Source organism: Branchiostoma belcheri, unplaced genomic scaffold (genome assembly GCF_001625305.1).
Source record: "Branchiostoma belcheri isolate BF01 breed outbred unplaced genomic scaffold, Haploidv18h27 scaffold41, whole genome shotgun sequence".
Taxonomy (NCBI): Eukaryota; Metazoa; Chordata; class Leptocardii; order Amphioxiformes; family Branchiostomatidae; genus Branchiostoma; species Branchiostoma belcheri.
In genome coordinates, this window is record NW_017804032.1 from 1640349 (window position 1) to 1661423 (window position 21075).

At 41.0% G+C, this 21075-nt stretch overlaps 1 protein-coding gene and 1 pseudogene across 1 annotated transcript; both read right to left on the reverse strand.

The window, feature by feature from the left end:
* The window catches only part of LOC109477725, a 30568-nt pseudogene extending 15934 nt beyond the window's left edge, over positions 1-14634 (reverse strand).
* Positions 14635-15905: 1271 nt separating this feature from the next.
* LOC109477776 (mitochondrial chaperone BCS1-like) lies at positions 15906-20730 on the reverse strand. Its single transcript, XM_019779164.1, is given in 11 exon segments — positions 15906-16163; positions 16696-16873; positions 17321-17438; positions 17872-18041; positions 18490-18553; positions 18960-19154; positions 19626-19765; positions 20269-20393; positions 20395-20415; positions 20556-20600; positions 20602-20730. Coding segments are annotated over 11 exon segments (1260 nt in total). The 3' UTR covers positions 15906-16088.
* Positions 20731-21075: the final 345 nt, after the last annotated feature.

A 21075-nucleotide genomic window follows, 5' to 3' on the forward strand; every position in this document is an offset into this window, starting at 1 on the left:
AAATGATTAGATTTTGGACCCCCTAGCGTCTTCTTATGGTACTGCAGCTGAACTTCCGGTTTTGATATATCATGATCTAGACATGCTAGGGTCACGAAATTTGGATGGTAGGTAGCTCTCATGCTGGGGAACAACTGACATAGGTTTGGGCCCCCTAGCGGCTTGCTCAGGAACTGCAGGGCCATTTCTTTGAAAATATTCATAAGAGGATAACTCAAGAACCGGAGGACGGATCTTCATGATTTTTGGTATGTAGGAAACTTAAGTGACGCTTGACATAATTATGCAACAATTATGCAAATCTGGATGTAATTTGCATAATTAATGAGGAAATTCTATAAATCAGCTGCATTACATTATAGGACTATTCAAGCTTGTGACATATGTAATTGAGAACGAGAGAAACACAGGAAGTTTTTGATTATGTAAATTAACTCTTAATTTGCATAATTAATAAGAAAATGTTATAATTCCATAATGGTAACTGCCTAGAATTTTATACTTGGGGTATTTGAAAGTTAAGTGAAGGTGAACATCATTAAACATAACTTATTCAAATAAGGACCTCATTTGCATAATTTATGAGGAAATGGTAGAATGGTTTTCTTTGTTAAGATAAGGTTGTCTTTTGTTGGAGAATATGATCAACTTATATAATTCATGCAAATGAGGATCCTATTTGCATAATCAGGAGGAATAATCTTTACTTTGTCATGAAGATTAACATCATTTGGCGAAGGTATGAGATCGTGGAACTCTAGTTACTATTATATCGGTTAACTGGAGGTTTCATAATTAACGAATGTTCCAAACATTATTGCCGTGACCACTGAAGCAGACCAAAGACTTCCACATTTTGCTGATGGCAAGTTTGTTATTTCTGTTACAGGGTGAACCAAGGAGACATGCGGCGCACTCACTAACACTAGGGACTATTCTCCGATGATGCTCTTTGAAACAAAACAGCTTGAATGTAAAGTACCAAGACAGGACAAACTTGATCTGACAATACTTGGTCCAGTAGTAATATTACCTTAATTGTTCCAACAGAACACGAGATGTTAACCATGGGCGATAGGCCAGCGAGTACTTGTTGAAATTGCTATTGCTTTGTTTGTTCACTAAGAAATTCTGTACTCTTCCACTCAAGGAGGACTCCCAACAGTCACGTTTAGACCTAAAATAATTTTGTGAACTAAATAAATGTAATGAGTAATCAGGTTAACTTAAGAAGAGGATTTTCCTGACAATGAGAGTTTATAATAGAAGTGTCAATTAGCAGGTCATCAACCTATTATAATTAAGAACAAAAATGTAATAGTAAAATATCATCATCGAGTACCCATATGGCAAAAGTCTAATGCTGGTTTGGTATGAGGTATGTCCTATTCTAAAAAGTAAATTGATTGTCTTAACAGAGGACGATATTCTGCTCTAATACATGTAACTGTAGTCAATGGTAAATGATTCAGTGCAAGTCTTTTAAAAACCTACATATATGTCATTACCACTCAATTATTCATTACAATTTATGTAATCCTGACAATTTAGGGGCTATATCTGAGACAGACTGTGGTCCACGTGATTGGAATACAAAATGTGTATAATAGACAACAGTATGGATTAGTAATGAAAGAATTATAATGGAGAATTCAGTGCTATATTTCGCTTGACTAGTAAGTATTTTAGAAAGCGGCAATTCTACATAGTATTTAAAGACGATTTTTTATGCAAGAAGAAGGATTAAAGACTTATTATAAATCCAAATCTAATTACATGCATATGCAAGAGAAGTATGTACAAAAGGTCATTGCGACAAATAAAGGAATTTCAATTTGATGTTATTCTCTGGATAGTTCCTCCTTTGTAATTGGCTGATTTCCACTGTAGCCCAATAAACACACAACATGTAACTACTGTACCATAATGCTAACAGAAAACCATTGGTACAGAAGATAGCAAACTATACATCCCAACTGAGAATGACACAGAAAGCAATGATGCTAAAAGCCAAGAACCATCGTCCTTAATACCAGCCACGTTGGAAAACGTGATGTTCCCAATTTAAATAGCAGCAATTGTAACTACACCTACACTAGCACTGTGCACGTAACTATACCAGTAGACATAGATAGACGAAATTCGATCCTTTATCACACCTTAAAGAATGGGTAAAGGACCTGTTTCATAACTCGAGTTGAAAATGGAACCTATTGATGTAGTCATGCTTTAAAGTATGCTGAAAGATCCAAATTTGAGCTGTGGTAGTTCATAATGTAATTATAAATTTTAATGTGATACAGTTACGTGGACCAGAACAACCAAAACAGAATTAAGCGTTCATACTCACAGACTTTGTTTAGGATGTCTGTGTGACTCAGCGTGCTTTCATAGAAGATAAAGTCGTCAATTGCTACATCTGTTGTCTCCTCCGTGCCTTTGATGTCTCCAAGGCTAATGATGTGCTGGAAATCGCGTTCTTCTGGTCAATCGGAGCATCAGTAATCGGCACTCCATTTACGTACCTGATAGCAACGAAATATGGAATGAAATATATTTAAAAACGCAATGACAATTAAGTCGGAGGAAAAAGTGGGGGTACAGAATAAGCAATGAAACCTACGAATTCGTCGTGAGCTATAACGTGGTACTTGCATAACGTAGTTTCCAAGGCAAGACGGAGTGTATTATTATCAACTTACCAAGCTTCTGTGTTCCCCTGAGAGTACACAAAAGTAAGATGAGTCCACCAGTGACTGGGGAGGTACAGCCTGTGCACATGAGAGTTGCTACCGTTGGCTATCGACGCTTTGAATAACCCTTTTCCCCGTTTTGGGCTCTTCAACATGAATCCTTGTTTGAAAAAAAATGTAAATAATTTGTCATCTTTTAATGAGATTAGACAAGCCACTGATCAAAAAATACTTTTATTACCTTTTCACCATCACAGCGAAGCGAGGAGTCGAAATAATCATAGACTATAGTGCTAGTTCGTGAATGTGTGACAGCAGAAGCTGATTATATTACACTGGGCGTCTTGCCACACTGTCACACATAACCTTCGTACATCTAATTGCAAGCACTGCTTGCAAATACCTTCCTCAGAAGTAACTGATACAATTAATAGTGAAGCAGAGGCTCTCTGTACCTCCGTTGTTGCTGACGAGTGTCAGAGTGTTGGCCTGTGTAAATCGGGACACGTCTCCTGGGTTGATCCAGAAGGCTGCGGTTAGACCAGCGTCACAAAACTGGGTGTCGTGGATGCACGTCTCTTCAGTGCTGTTGTCTAAAGTGGCATTTAGAACGGCACGTCCTGCATGCAGGCTTATGGCATTCCTCCGGACACCCTGAGTTATAAACATCAGCATTTTGTCTTTAACAATTCTTGGAGTATGTTGTCTCCTGAAACCGTGCTTTATCCAGAACCAAGCTCGGGCACGGTTCTGGGTACTCCACGTGTATCACGTGCCCGCTGAAAATCTACGTTCTTGGATACAATAGAGACTACCCAGAACCGAATCTGATCCGAATTATCTATAGAAGTGCGTGGCTTAGCAAGAGTAAGTTGGGCACTGCTTGTGTCCAGAACCACGCTATATCCAGAGCCATGCTCGGGCACGGTTTTGGGAGTTCCATACGCATCCAGGAACGTGCCTGATCCGAACCCTGACCCATTCAAGCACATGATTAGTAAGGCAAGGTTCTGGATACAATAGCTTCACTGCATGCTTCTCTGGGAGTCTGGGTGTTTGTTTACAAAATGATATCTCAATCGAGTGGGGGGCTAAAAATTTTTAAAATGACGATGTTCTCACCTTTACGACAGTAGCGTTTCCGTATATTTGTAACGGCACCGACCCTCGAACTGTCGTTGAGGATATGCTGTCCATTGGCAACGAATAGACATTTCCTATGACAGACCAAAAATGGAGTGAAGAACACTATAATAACGATATAATGGGGTCGTGTGGCGCAGTCGGTAGCGCGTTCGGCTCACACCCCAGAGGTTGTGGGTTCGAACCCTGCCCATGTCACCAATCTTGTGCCCTTGGGAAAGGCACTTTACACGACTTTCCTCACTTCACTCAGGTGAAAATGAGTACCTAGCTTCGGTTAGGGACGTCCCTCGGATAGGACGTTAAATGGAGGTCCCGTGTTTGGGAGAGCCACACCCCATGCACGTTAAAGAACCCACCGCACTTATCGAAAAGAGTAGGGGATCTTCCCGGTGTGAGTGGTTCAAAACTTACAGTCCGGTCTTACGCAGCTTGTACATGTGCGCACATGTACAAAACTGGTGTGTTACGCCTGAAGGCGGTTTACCGGTTATGCGAAACAAACAAACAAAAACAAAAATAATACTAATACAGCTGCTATACAGCTGACAGCAAGGTGGAGCTGAGACTGGATATGAACCAGTCAATTCAATATCAAAATCTAAAATATGTATGCTCGGCAAAAATCTCATTTAGGTAATTGATACACAAGCTTTAAGACAGCATTATATTGATTCATGGCATATCGCTTAAACCTTTTTTTTTACAAAACGCGAGTCATACGTGCTATTATAATAATGTACCTTTAAACTTAAAGTAAACCTTGGGCATGGCAATTTTAACTTGGCTCGCGAAACATTTTACGAAACATTTTCGACTTTTAGCAGAGTAGGGTTCGAAGTACAATAGGTTTCTCACTTGTGGATGTTATGACCTTTACTTCACTGCTCGAAAGCCATTGCACAGTTCGTATGGTAATCATGTAGGTTGTCCCCTGCTTTAAGTTTGTGAATTGGACCTAAAAGAAATAAAAATAAAAATAATAATTTCTGAAAAAACGACATCGGAGATTGAAGACGCCCTGATGTGTTTATGTCAATGCAGTGGAATGGCTATGGGAAAATACCCGATTGCATTACGCCATAGAATGCATTATTCAGCATTATTACTCAATGACATACGATTGTATGATTGACGTATGGCGTAGCTGTACAATGTTTGTTTGGTGCAATCCCAGATTTTGTAAGCCTTAAGTTGCAACTTGCAAGTATCAAAAAAGAGACAAACAACAAACAATGAACCACAATACATGTACATGTGTAACACATAGTCTAAAATATGTCTCTAAATTGTAATTTGTTTGGTTTAACTTCTCTTTTCTGACAGAGTGTAAGACGTAAAAAAATCCCTTTTTTTTTCTGAAATTTATGGGTTTTGTGATGTAAAGACGAGAGTAGTTTTCTGTAACCACTGACCGAGCGATGTAAATTATGAGGTCTTGTCCAAGCAATGGGTTCACCGTGACTAGGGAAGTGTGTTATCCTGTAGTGATGAGCATGACCAAATGGTGGCTCCCATTGTACGGTGATCGTATCGTCATCTCGGTATGGGATGGTTACACTTGTAGGAGGCAAGGGAGCTGTAGAAGTCAAAATAAATATAGACCTAAGCATCAGCATGAAAGTTCATCCCAGTTAGCACGTTGCATAATGACTTAGATGGTATGGCCACCTCCAGAGAATGGACAGGGACAAATGGCCGAAGAGGATCCTCACACTGGATGTGGAGGGTCCAAACCCCCGTGGCCGCCCTAGAAGGAAATGGTATGACAACCTCCACCACCTGAACTTAGATAAAATCAACCCACAGGACAGAGACAAGTGGCATGCTGCCATCAAGCCCCAGAAGTATTGTGCAAGCACGTCTAACCCTCGGAAGACGGGGAACAACTGACGATAAACCGGACAGTGAGTGAGTGTGAGTGAGTGAGCATAATGAAAATAATCAAACTGTTCTCCAACTCAAATCTCGCAGTCTCTATCAGCCATCTGACTCAAGTGCTGTACCCAACCTTCTCTCAAACGGGACGGGGGGTGGTACCGACTTCCGACGAACTTTGACCCAGTGATGACGTCACACGTGCGGGAAAAACACGTGTCTACAGCACGTCGGTCAGATAGCTAATGAAGACCGAGGGATTAGGTCGAACATTCCGGTGAGTCAAATTCTTTAGTAGGAGAACAGTTTAATTTTCATTCTATGTTAATATTTTCATTAATATGTAAATATCAACATACTCGATCAATATCTAGATCAATAAACAAGATCAATAAAATAATAAACTAGATCAATAAACTAATTAGTAAACTCGCAAGTGACAAACACTACGTCATAGATTAAATTTTTATATTTTATATTTTTTTAAAACAAAGATTACAGCGATGGCAAGTATAAAACTCATTATACTCTCAAAGAAAGTTACACTGTCTAATTGATGCCTGTTGTATCAAACATTTCACTCGTTACATTTCAAACAGTGTGTTTATAATCCTTGTTGACCATCTTGTTGACTTTCTTGTGTCAATTGCAGAAGCTACCAGCTGAAACATTAATCTAACTCACCTGTATGCGCCACGTGTTCACAATAAACAGGTTCGCTCTTTAAGGTGCCAGCAACTGCAACCACGGAACAGTTGAATCTGCAACCTGGAATCAACCCGGTGAAAGATACCTGTGAAGAAATGACGGCAATAGGTTTTAGACATCATGATTCAAATTAGAATATACTGAGAGCACCTCGCGCCTGCATCATTGGCGATTATTCATTTATTTATTCCGAATTGCAACAATACAATAAAGTGGCTACCCAGGCAGTAGTAGTTGATGTTGGACACAACGTTGGACAAAATATACAGACATATCCATATGATTTACATACATATAACTATACAAAATTAATACTAAGGCTTCGCAAATTGGCGTTAAAGAACATATGACACCAATAACACTGAAATAAATCAGTTCCTGAGAGTAGTCAAACGTGATAGAAGCTGGCACCACTACTCGCAAGTAACGTTCCTTCGTGAAACAAGCAATACATGTTTATTGCGCCTACATACAATTGTCAGTTATTCATGTTCGCTTTTGGTTTGCTTCTCAAAAGAACGTTTTTAATCACGAGCCTTGGTGCCAGGTTCTGAACCGGCTGTCGAGCTCACCATGACGCCATTGGCAATATTTAATAGAACTAGTAGGATGATTTGCAAGCTTCAATGTTCTGCTGTGATGCTGCATGCAAGGCAAATGTACTTGTACATCTTCGTCCTCAAGGCTAACTTAATGTAATCTGAAGGTTTAGTTCGTCTGTTCCCTTACACTCATTGATGAGCTAGTCTCAAAATTCTTCTTCACAGTCAGACTAAATCAAGGACATATTACATCACTTATTCATCCCTTCAAAAAACGCACCCTTGGAGTGTTCTGCCCGACCGATATAGTGATGTCTTCACCACAGCCCGGGTCAACAGGTACAATGGTGGTGTTATAGTTGTCCACGTCTCCTTCTGAGGCGCCCCAGCTAACATGGATCTCCAGCCAGGGAGGGCCATCCCGACGTATCCATGGCGGGGCAGCAGGGACTGGCGGGGACAAAACGTGGCTCAGTGAAATGCATGCAGACATAAATGCCTATAATTACTCCGGAGACTGAAGTATTGTTTTGGGTGGCGCTCATTCATGATGATAGGTTTGTATGTTTGGGTTCCAAAATAAGTGGGTGCCACTGGGTGGTTTTACTTGATTTTAAAAGAAAGGGGTTTTCACCCGGTATCTATACCGGAGCAGCAGGAACTGGCGGGAATAAAACGTGGCTCAGTCAAATACATGAACACCCTGTATTTGTTTTGGGTGGCGCTGACTTCTGCTGGGTTTGTATGTTTGGTTTCCAAAATGAATGGGTGGAGATTGAGCTTCACTTGATTGACAGGGTTTCACCCGGTATCTGCTGGGTTCAAGAATGTGGTCGCCAGGAATGTTTGAAACATAAAACATTTTGACTCCTGTCAGAAGCTCTGGGGAACATGTTTGATATACATTGTACATCAAACCGTAAGCAGGTGAGAAGCATTACCAGTTGTGTAAGAGGACAATCCCTAATCCAGCATAAAAAATGGTTTAAGTTTGTCATATTGTCGAAAATGAAATGTAATTCATTAAAGCAATACTTGCATCATCATCATGTTCATCCGAAAAAACTAAAACGTCCCCGCAACTCTGTATCCCATTGGCTAAAACCAACCGCTATGAAAACAGTCCCATTCCATGCTTTAGATGTCAAGTTTAAAATCTCTGATTTCTAGCTAGGCATTGTGATAATGTTGGGTGCTTTATGATTTGTAACAGATAACGCTAGTTACTAGTCTAGCTGAATGGAATGAAATGGCATCGACAATTCTACTCACCCACTCTGCCTGTTGACGAGACTGGTTCACTAAACACATAATTGCTCATACTGAACACGGTGATGTTGTACAGCCTGCCTGGAACCAGATTCCTAATGACGCAGTTGAAAGATGAAATGTTTTTCAACTACGTGTATTATTTGAGATGAGTTCATTTCACCGCTGCTAAAACATAACTTTGTTAGTACAAAGCTATGACCAACTAGAAGGAAACATTTCCAAACATTTCTATTGCCTTTACATACTATTAGTCTAACCTATCGAATCACTGTTCATTCTTAATCAAATACATCCATAACTATACGGACCAGCCCCTTCAACTCTATGCTGCCATTGCTACATCATGTTATCCAACACCATGCATATGTACAGGGTGTCTGCTACAGCACCAGTTACTATGGCGAGAGCTGTCTGGTTCGGGTCATTGACCTTATCTGTTTGGAGAGGAAGAAGAAAGCAATGTTTTCCTTCTGCGAACGTCAACCTAATTATGCAACCTCATGCATCATCAACGGCTTGAAAATACCTGTAATCAATGGAATGGGATGGAAATCAAAAAAGGGTGGAAGACTTACTGGAAAGTGAAGGAAGTCCGAACCGTTTTGTTGCTGGTTTCCTCCAGTCCATCGGCTGCATCAGCCAGCGTTAGTAAGTATCTCTTGACTATACCGCTTGGAGCAGACCACGTGACGTGCAGGCTTTGTTCCTGGGCGAGAATCTGTAGACCTTGAGGCTTTTCGGGCACTGTAGTAAGAATATAAAAAAAATTTAAAAGTTCAGCTCAGTTTCGCTAGTGGAACATGACAATAATTTGAAATTTTAAGATTTAAAAGTAAAGGTAGACAGTATTAGACATACTTGTAAATCATGCAAATCAGAATTATTTAAGAAATCCTACAATAGCTTCCTTTGTAAAGATTAAATCTTCGAACTTGGAAGAATTGCTTTTTATTTGAGTGTCGAATGAGGGCCAACTTGCAAGGTATAATATCTTTGAAAAGTTGTGTTTGAATTGTCCATTGCGGTAATTGATTGGGCTCATAGATGACGTGGTATTATAAAATGTAAATATTGTATTCAAAATCTATCAAATTTAAAACAAGCACATTATGATACCTGTGTATGTGTTTGCAGTAGCTGCGGCGTGGTTCAGTTTCCGTCTGGACCAGATGGTGGCGTTAACGGTGTATTTGCGACCACTGACCAGGCCTTCAAACCGCGCACTGACTGCATCCGGGCCAAGTACGATCTGTGATGCCAAAAGAGCTGTTTGTAATATCTTCTTGAAAGTTCATCAAGTAAGAATATTGGACACAGAACTGGACTTTTTTTGCACGAGGAGTTAAAGAGACCATTTACATCAGGGCATTACAACCATCCCTCAACAGAGACGGGGGGCGCCACAGACTTTCTGCAACCTATTATTCACTTCTTGAGATATACTGTTCACAAACAGAAAGAAACGCGGCCACGAAAACCTTCTTGGCAAAGGCGATGACAATGATGCTTTTGGGGGCATTGGTGAGCAACTCGGTAACCATTAATTAGAACGCACATACCATGCTGTTGTTTGCATCAGCCGGAGTAATCTCCAACGATGTTGAGTTCCTGACTCCCGTCAGTGTCCAGCTCACGACAATGGTATCAGTCGAGGAGACCAGAGACCAGTTGGACGGAGGAGTAGGCACTGAAGGGGGGGGGCGCTTGAACTTATTAATAGCAAGCAAATATATTGAAAATATTGAAAAAGTCTCAAACTTGTTGAGCACAGAGAATCCACCATTAAATGCAAGAAACCGAAGATTTAAGCCTTGAGGAAGTAGATACGGTTTGCATTAATGTAGCGATGGTGTAGATTGTGTGCAGCAACCCACCCGGACTTACATGTACGTGAATGTACTAGCATTCTAACTGTACTGTTTGTCTATGATGATTGAGATATACCCGATTGAAGTACATCATAGAATGAAATATTACTCAAACGATTGCATGGCATACCTTACCCCGGTATTTCACCATAGTTAATGTTTCATATCTTGGGAAGGTCAAACACACAAAATTACCAGCGGACTAGCCCCCTGCTGTAGTGCTTGCAACAACTGTGTTGGGCTCCAGAAATGGAGATGGGCACCACCCTTATGCTCTGCACATAGTGTAACAGGACCTATACTTACACGTATCGAGTGTAAGCTGTGCTGCATCGCTGACTTGTGAACCCGTTACACTTGACACCTGGACGTTGTACGTCTCACCCGGGATCAGGGAACACTGCTCGAAGGTCGTCACACCGCTGGCAATGTTCTAAATAGGAACAATATTTTAGATTAGCTTTAAAATGATTATAGTTTACATAAATATGTAGTATACGTCTAAGAGCTATCATCACTAAGCTACAAATCAGCTGTCATAAACTCGAATCAGGAAGGCACAACTGCACACCTCTGGAGCGACGAATTTGTGAGTTTTTGTAGTTTGATCAAGGTAGAAGATGAAGTCCATTCTGTCGTAGATTGTTGTTAGATTAGTATCAGAAGTCTTACTATATACCTGTTGACTTCTATACTTAGCCTGATGGAGCATGAATGTACAATAATGGCCATCTTACTATTATCTCCATGTTTTATGATGAAAAAGTTGACCTTTGGTAGCCTCCTGTGCAGGCCTCCGGGCGGGTGGGAGTTTTGATGCTGCGTTTTGTAGAATTTTTAACTCGTTCTTTTGAGGGCCATCCTTCCACCAGCCGCCAAGAGGTTTGTACCCACCTTCTCTGGGCGGCTGGTTGTAGGCCGGCGGGCAAAAGCACGCGTTAAAAAAATTCTACAAAACGCAGTGTCAAAACTCCCACTCGCCCGAAGGCCTGCACAGGAAGCTAGACCTTTGGATGGCTCACCTTGTTGGCTATCTCCAGGTTTTCAGTGGAAACCGTAACGTCGTAGCCGTCCACCGGCGAGCCCGGGGCCTTCCAGGAGATCCTGACACAGTTCTCACTCACCTGGTCCACAAGCAAGTTCGTCACCGGGTCGACTAGGAACAAGAACAATTCGTGTAGGTAAGTACCATATTATTATAGCCGTCTTGCTCTAGCAGGTATAATTTAGGAATGATGGAAACAAGTGGTCCGTCAAACAGATGGTGTGACACAAACAATTGCATGAAATGAAACACATTACATACAATTAAATGAAAATTGGTGACAACGATGAAAAAATAAGTAGATGTTAATGGTAGCTAAGACATAAAAAATGTTAGTTATTGGCAAAATATCTAAAAAAAAGAAAGAGAATTGATATTGTGATGGATGATGTAATAAATTGACAATACGAAAGAATCCCTAGTGAAAAAAATGAAGTACCAAACGTTATAAGTCATATCGTAACTAAAAGTTCACGTTTGAGACGTGAATTAGTATATGTAAGTATAGAGAGGAAACCAACCAACTTTGCGATGCAACAGAAAAAAAATAAAATGATATGTTGGCCGAGTCTCTTAATACCTGACTCTTTGTCCTATAAAATACCACCCAAAGATACGTGAATCTCTTCAACGCCGTACCAAAGTGCTGTGATGATCAGTCAATGATGATGAGTGAAAATTGATGGTGATGTGATGATTGTAAACGTGATGATGAGTTTACCAACGGTGAGGTACGTTGTGGTGCAATCTTACACGTTTTGCAAATGCCAGAAAAAAAGATGTGACTCGTTCAGCATTACCAACCAATACATGCCATGCAGTTGGATACACGAATCAAATCAACACTTATTCTATGAGGCTTACCATGAAAAACTTCAAGTTGACAGATGAAGCGGTAGGCAGCAGAACATGCTACATCGTGCCACCACCCCAAACGAAATATTACGTAACCTTGGTCGTTTCCACCACCATTTGGTTCACCATGCATCCAGTTAGTGAAACTGGCCAAATCACTTCCGTCATTCCACATGAATCTGTTTTTGTCCTCGACAAATGTCATACCGATGTAGTAAATCTTTTCGCTTGCAATGCCTGTTAGTTCAAAGCTTGTTAGGTTGATGAGTAGCTGGGTGGTTGCTTGGTTTTTAGGCATCGCCAGGCGGCCGCCCTCGGTATTGCAGTGTGTCTGTGCGTCCGTGTACGTGATCTTTTTTTTTATAAATACCTTGAAGCACGCCTCAGCAAACGATGTATAGCCATCCGGGCAGTACGAATCTGTAAAAGCACCATTAAAGTTAGCCTCCTTCGCAGACTTCTGATGCCGCAAAACCTTACCTCGGCGGTATAACTCGCGTCGCTCCCCGAAAAAACGCCACCGAATCGGAAGTTTGGCTAAGGAGGCTACATTAACGTTAAGTTACGCTGTTTTATTTTCTATCCAGGGTATGATTTGACTAATTTGTATAAATTTGCATAAAGGTCCATAGATAACCACTTTGTCCCATCATTCTGCCAGTCAATCTTCCGATCCTCCACGAACGCGCTGTCAATCTACTCTGTCTCGACAGTTGGACATATGAACCAACAGCTCAGCTACGCAAAATGCTCCTGCACTTCCTGCATCAAGCTCCTAAATTACTCGATCTTCTGTCAACTCGCCTAAGCCACTTGGCTATTCGACGCCACTTGTCCCCGATATATGATTCAAGTTCCTGTGAGCATATGCATTGCCCGAAGTCACGTATCAGAGATTCAACATTTTAGTGAAACACGAACAGGTTCCTATCGTTCACGAAGACGAAAAGCAATGGGTCCTCTTTGATATTCAATTGCTAAATTCTTTCATAGAAAAGACCTTAAATAACAGCATTGTAAATTCCGTGCAACGTACGTGCTTTCTACGACCATGCCTCTTCTAGCTGTTGTATAAATGTTAAACGTCTTTACAAAAAGTACTTACTTTCCTGGTTATTTTCTTTCATAAATTGTAAGTTGAGACATCACGCAAACTTCTTAAAGGATTTCAAGCTATCTGATGATGGGTGACTACAAAAGCGGATGCCAACATTGTCAAACTCTGTGCTGAAGACATTACAACAAGCACGCTTGCATCTACAATGACTTGTGGAATAGACTGATCCTATAGCCCCGCCCACCACCTAAAAACGCAGCCACTCTCTCTCATTGGTCGAACCGCTTATAGCCATGCTATCATTGGTTGAACTGGTTGTGATGAACGGTCAGGATCGGTCTATGATTGGATGACTGAGCGACTAATGCAGCTTCCCCTGACGTGTTGCATTACGTAAGGCTCTCGAACAGACTAATAATTATATGTGAATTGTTGGGGCACAAATGAAAGCATACTATTTCTGCCAGAAGTCACAAAGGCAACCTAGTCTGTAAAAAATCACAAATCGGCTGGCTCAAACTGGATGAACTTACATAAATTGACTGTCTGGCTTTACAATTGCCAAAAAAAAGTTTATTATAACTCACAAATCCTCTTTCCAAATGGGTAAATGATAACAGTAGGGTATACGTACCTCTACCCTTCTATGCATCGCACACACACGCACACTGAATTAATAATGCCGCATATCTACCAATACCAAATTGCACAATAAGCCCATTTTGTTGGTCACTACAGGATCAGAATAATTCACACGTCTGTCACGCAAAATGTCGAAGCAGAAGTGGTGTGAATAATGAAAGTATCGACAGAAACATCATTTAGCAAAGGATCTTAGAATACAATGTATGTGAATGCGCATCTCTAATGTGTGGCGGAATGAATGGGTAATGTATGTGGTTAACCTGAACAAAACTGGTTTTGTCACGTCTGTGTACATTTGGCGTAAACGCAAGGGTTGATGGAAGGCACAGAAGACCACATTACCACTGCATTATAGAGTGCTCAGGTCCCACTTTCAATGGATGGAGACCCGCTAGGCAACCAATGAACGCCAAAAAACATTGAACATTGAAAAGATCCATGGAAGACCATGGGTTTCAACAAAACATATCTAAATAGTTACAGCAACATCGTAGACACGAAAAATGCCAGTAACACCCAGCCTCGGTAGTGCACAGCAATAATTGCCTTGCTAAACAAGTGGCTGTGAATAAAGAACTTCAATTTCTATTCAATCATTCACCTACATGTACCCGATAAAATTAATCACGAATCTGCAATGAACTTAGAACGTATTGTATACAAACCAAAGTCAATAAAAGCAACTAACGTAACACATACCAGGTGCAGTGGTGGGAAGTAGGGGGAGCACGATGGGTGGAGGTGTGGGTGTGTTCACGAATACAAGTTGTGCGAACGCCACAGGTTGCACCAGGGCCAAAAACACCAGAACGACAGCTCCGAGGTGGCTGGGCGGGCGGCCTGGCTTCATCCTGGCGCTGTTCTGCCAACGGGCACGCCTCCGAGGGCGAAGCGGCCTATCTAGCCCGCCCAGGGCGGTACAGCCCATTTTAGACGGGTCGGAAATCTCCCTTGCTCAGAAAATCGAAGAAAATTCAGGTAATCGAAAACTAAAACGTCGGTCAAACTATCCGTGAGCCCAACTGACACTGAGGAGTAAAATCTGTCGTTCAAGTTCTTGTAGGCGGTACCATCTGAACTATTCAGGGGGGGGGGGTCAGAATACAGTCAAGCTGTCAAACTTAAACAAGAGATTTCAAAAAGTCAACAATAACTTCTTTGCTGTGTGGACAAGTAACGTGTGTATCACATTATGACAAAACCACGTTGCCAGTAAAATTCAACAATTTCATTAACATTTCTCATCAATGCCCCCCTGCTCTCCGATGTAGATCAAGTGATCCATACGCAAATTCGCGAACAGGGCTTTTGTCATAGAGATTTTCAAAGGCAGACGGACCAAAAAAATGGAAGGATTTGAAGACTGTCAAAGTTTAATGCGACTATTTTGCCCATGGTGCTCTTGTCACGCACTGTGCTATAATCGAAAAGATTTAGAATACGGACTTTAAAGTTGTAATAACAAACTCATATAGCTTTTGGCACGGACCTAGTTTTCTTCAAGGTTACACTTTTGTCATATGTTTGAATTGAGTTCATTGTGTATTGTTCTGATATGCATATGGATAACACAAAAAAGAACATGAAAAGACTTTTGATAATTCTACATCACACAGTGTACCAATAGTACGAAATTGAAAGCCACAGAATCATGTACCAGTCTTTTGTAAGAAGTGACATTGATACGATCACATATGCATGTGTACACAAAAAATTGGACTCTTTTTACTGTGGGATTGAGTACTGGAAATCTTTAACAGACAGATTGTGACATTACGACTGTTCAATTACCTCAAAAGCCTCTCTTTCTGAGCAAATATCTACCTTCGTGCCAGGGACATGTTTTTGGATTTACTATTATCGTGGTGAAGACAGGTGCAGAAGAAAGTCTGCGAATTATTTGTTCACGGTACAGTGAATGCAAAAACCGCAAATATAAAAGTATCTGTATCATTCTGTATCTGAATAGCCGGTATAACCGCCTTTTGGCCTAATACACCAGCTTCGCAGGCACGCGGCGCGGTGGCAGCTGGCAGTACGCTGAAAAAATTGTGATTTACAGTTTGTAGGGATCATTGTCTTTCAATTATAGGTATATCTAGTAGGTTAACAAAATATCTATGAATAAACACAATGGCATTCAACAGAGCAATTATATTTTTATTAAAACAAGAAACGTTACTTAATACACTGTATGATCACATGTACTGATAATAGATCTATAAACAAATTGTTCCAATTTTGTAGCAGTAAAAAAGCCTTGTTTCCTTTATCTTGGAGACTCAGCAACTTGCCTGAGCAAAATTCAACTTCGACATTTTGCTTGCAGGTAATTGTGAACATTATGATGAGCAACCTATAGAAATAAAATTCTGTTCACTTCTATGTCCACATCTTGTCTATATTTTCTATAACAGCATCAGGATCTGACTTATTGAGCATGAAGAAACCTTGGACCTACAGGAAAAAGGAAACAAAGACACATTTAAGATAATTTCTTTCCAGTGATCAAAATAGTTTCATTTGTTCTACTCTATGCACTAGCATTATATTTAAAATAATAATAGCAGCATAATTACATCTGTGATGCCAATGTTGTTGCCGACATTAATTTGATAAACAGATATCAAAGCTTTTCTTACAATTAAAAAGTAAATAAGTAAATATCATAATTACCAATTTTTTTTATTTTTTGGGTTAAGTATAGAAGAAGTCCGGAAGTAGATATAATGGATGTACACAACTGTATGCATTGATGTATTACATCATGGAATGCACTATTGGATTGTTTGATGGAACTTGCTCCTCTATCAAACAATGGTTTATGTTTCCTAGGGCATTCTGGTTCAAAACCCTGTCAATCAAGTGAAACCCAATCTCTGCCCACTCACTTTGGAATACAAACACTGAATTTGCACCGAAACTAGCACCGCCCAAAACAATGCTTCCATCTTGGAAGTAAAAAACTATAAAAAGACAAACAACTTACCAGTGCTATACTTATGTCCTTTCCATGTGCAGCGACCTTGCTGGCAAACTCCTGTGACCTTGCCTGTGGTTGGTCAGGATAGAACCTGCGGAACATTTCCCTGAGCTGGTGTTCGCTGGCGTGGCCGATGTACTCCTTCATATCCACACGACCTGGTCTGATGAGAGCTGGGTCCAACCTGCAGGTGGGATGATAGTACATGTAGTCTACACTCAGTGGAGACTTAGGCCCCACTGATTTAATTTCATGGATGACATCTGCGCGCACATTAATTTTCGCCCGTTTGCAATAAAAAAAAATCACATCCTCCAATTGAAAGCTTTGGCCTGGGTGCCATCCTCCGCAGTCCATGGTAGCTATCGACAATAAGGAGCCAGTGGTAACTCTAGAGGATGGCACCCAAGCTGCCAAAGCTCCAAGGAAGTCAACAGCTCAGTACAGTGCCGACTCATAAATGACGGGTGAGCAGCAACAGCCGGGATTTAACTCCTCACCTCATTGAGCACTTGAAGATCCACCATTAGACCAGTTCAAAAGCAATCATCGTAGACAAATAAAGTCAAAAGCCTTCGTCTATTTGACTAATACAAGACATGTACAGTACTTGACGTCCATTGTGATCTACCTGTCAATAAAGTTGGTGGTCATGAACACAATCCTGGCCTCTGTTGAAGCCACTCCGTCCAAGGCGTTCAGTAGGCCACTGAAGGTCAGTCTCCCCATGCCTTGGTACGCCGCCTTCTCTGTGAGGTAGAAAGAGTACAGTAGGAAAAGCTTGAGACGAAACATTACATCTTTGTTTGTTTCCTTTTTTTGTGTGCTAAAAACAACAATTTTCAGAAACATCATGATGTATAATTTTCATTATCCCATACAATTGTTGTATGATTGCTAACTGTGTGCATTCTTGGGATATTTGTGCATAAGTAGTGCAAAATTCAGTTTTTGCAGTACACATGCACACAACTGTCTGAGATAGATCCTTGCTGGTTGTTTGTTGAGTCACAGCCTACTTGAAAATTGTACCGCAGCAAAATTAAATCGCATGACACCCTATGATGAATGTGACTGTGCCATAATCAACTAAGCACCAAACACTTTTCAATATCTGAGGGGAGCTTTTCCCAGTCAGTTGAGGCCATTGGTGTGGCCTGAGGTAGAAATGAACTCATGTACCTTGTGGTGTGAGTTCTCTGCTGACGAAGGCTGCGTCTATGTCCTCCAGTAGTATGATACTCTGCTGAGGAGCCACACTCAGGAGGTGGTTCAGTCTGTCATCAGACAAACCACGTTCACTCAGGTTCATCAGACAGATGCTGTACTGAAGCTCACCGGCCAGGGCTGTGCTGTAAGGTGTAAAAAAAAAGGTGTTTTCAATTCTGGGATGGAAGTATAGTTCTGGGTGGTACTATTTGATGCAAGGTTTGTATGTTTGGGTTCTAAAGTGAGTCGGCAGAGATTAGGTTGAGTCTGTCATCAGACATATGCTGTACTGGACCTCACCGGCAAGGGCTGTGCTGTAAGATGTTTTTAAAGGTGTTTTTAATTCTGGAATGGAAGTATAGTTTTGGGCGGTACTATTTAATGCTAGGTTTGTATGTTTGGGTTCTAAAGTGAGTCGGCAGATATCAGGTTGAGTCTGTCATCAGACATATGCTGTACTGGACCTTACTGGCCAGGGTTGTAGTACTGCTTTGGGTGGCACTAATTTATGCTAGGTTTGTATGTTTTGGTTCCAGAGTGAGTGCAAAAAGATTCTAAAACAACAGTCTATTGTTTTGTAATTTTACTCACATAAAGCTGCTTTTTCCACAGCCTGGAGGGCCGTACAGTAAGTAACCTCTTCTGTATGGAATACCTGGAGAAGACAGATTGAGATATGATCATACACTGAAACTTACAAAAAAAAAACTCTGATGGAACAAGACAGTGGCAAGGTTAAGGTCTCAAAAGGTGATACTGTAATAGTAGTAGCACTCTAGGTCTGGTGTTGTGATACAAAACTGTGTTCTATGCAAATAGAACCGTGTTCTTTTAAGAACTGGCAGTTAGTTTTTAGTTGTTTTTAAGTGCTCACCAGTGGGAGGTGGTGCAGAGCACTGCTGGCCCACCATCCTGAGGAAATTCTGATTTAAGGGCCGAAATTTCCGTCGAAGGGTGGAATCAGCTGATGATCCCACTGGTGAGGCCACAAGACTTTTATGGTCAAGTGTGTATTTTTAAACTGTGGCCCTGTGATAAAATGTAAGAGCTGTTTTACCTACCCCTGTCAGTGTACCACTTGGGGTTACTGATGAACTCCTTAACGTCCTGTAGGATCCTGTCTGCCTGGCCCTCGTGCAGGATGACTGAGCTGAGAGGTCGTCTCTTCCTGGGGTAACCAAACTGTCTCCACTCAGGACCCATGGCTGTGTACATCACTGTTTTACCCTCTGTTCTCTGTAAGGCTAGTTCTCTCGCTGTCAAGAATCAGAGGAGAACTGTGCATGAGCAGTTGGTTGATACAAAAGTTGCAGTTGTCAAAAATAGGCCATTCTGATTTGATAATATGGATAGAATCCTTTGGGCACTACAAAACTGATGCAAGTGTGCAAATAAAAAAAGCTGGATCAGAAAAAAGTTGTCTTGATTATAGAATCCAAGGGGTCAGGAGGGTTGGTATATCAAACTCTTTCACATCTTGTTTCATCTTTTCCAGGAAGATTAAGTAAGAAAGACTAAAAGAAAAACATTAGCCGGTGTGGTCACACTTTTGGGGGAAGGCAAAAATTAATGCATGTGGGGATGTCATCCAGATAATCAAATCAGTGTGGCCTTTACAAAATAATCAAAATGATACAAACAAACTTCATGACTGCTCTGGCTGTATTTCACTACAATCATGCAGACAGGAGTCCTTTCTCTGCTGACAGTTATTTCTTAACTCAGACCTTCATTTAAAATCTCGAAGAACATTTCGCGGTTCCTGCCGAGTGCCGTGAGCTGGACAGTCTCCCAGGGTGTGCCGTGGTGCAGGTCAACCATCTGCTTCTCTCTCGTTCTCTCTATTCTGATCCAGTTGTTCTTATACCTGTGGAAGACAGAGTTAGAAAACATGTAGGAGATAGTTTTGATGAATCAAGTGTTATCAACATGGTAGAAAGGAAAAGGTACATGTAGTCTTAACCTTTTTCGCAGTTGTTATCCACTGTGTTTAGGGATTGTATTGAAGGGTGGAGCCATACCTCTCCTTTGAATTCCACTGCCTTTTGCATGTACCTCCCCAATAAATGTCAGATACTAATATACTGATCTTACACCTGGGTGAAGTGAGGAAAATTGTGTCAAGTGCCAAGGGCACAACATCTTGTTAGGAATAAGAATTGAACCTGAAAATTCTCAATCTAGTGTCCACTGGTCTGGCCATATATGGCCATTCAATGTGTGTCACTATCAACATGACGAAATGAATTTCTATACTTTATGATGTGCATACAAAACTGCATGCAAAGAAATACTGTTATGGTAGTACACTAATGGCATATTCTTCTCAGCAACAAAATGTAGTTCAACACAATGCATAGTAGTATCTACCAGAAGAAGTGTGTACCAGGGCTGGGCACGAAGTCGAATCTGGTACTGATTTTCCCACTGTCGTGCTGCTGGAATGTCGTATCTACACTCAGGTGCTGTGTTCTCTGGGCATTCTGGGTAATCCGACTGAAGCAGCCAATGGTAGCTCTGCAAGGTTGTCATAAACAGACTGTCATAAAGGCTATTATACCTAAAAAGTCAGGGTATTTTGACACCAAAACTTCAAATATTCTCAATGTAAAAATAAACTTAAAAACAGACATATTAGAATTCCAGATCTTTATTACCTTGTCCTTGCTGGGAATTTCCAGAGTGATCATACAGTGTCGTCTCGAATGCCACCATTCCAAACTGGGACCCCTTCCTGAGTACAGCCAGACCTGCGCCGACTCCCACCAGTCCAAACCCTGCCCCGAAGTACGGGTTGTCCTTCAAACCAGCTAGGAAGTCTGACAGTGGCATGGCTTCTCTTTAAATGTTTTTTTTTTCGAATTTCAGTATTTGTGCTGACTTTTTTTGTGTTTACTCCTTTCTCATGGAATCAGCTGTCCTGTGGAGGGTAAAGCATGGAAAAAAGAGTAAGTAGACGCTTTCAATAAAGTTACTGACCAGGAATTGAGGTGTTCAAAAACTTTCTATGATCATATACTAGTAGTGTGATATACTGGAATTCACTGATACTGGTACAGTTATGAGGCATTTTTCATCAAACAAGCCTGGCTATAAGCTACATGTAGGCTCGACTGCTTTTCTATCAACTGCAACATATATGACTTAAACCGAACTGGTGACATTACTGTCTTCACT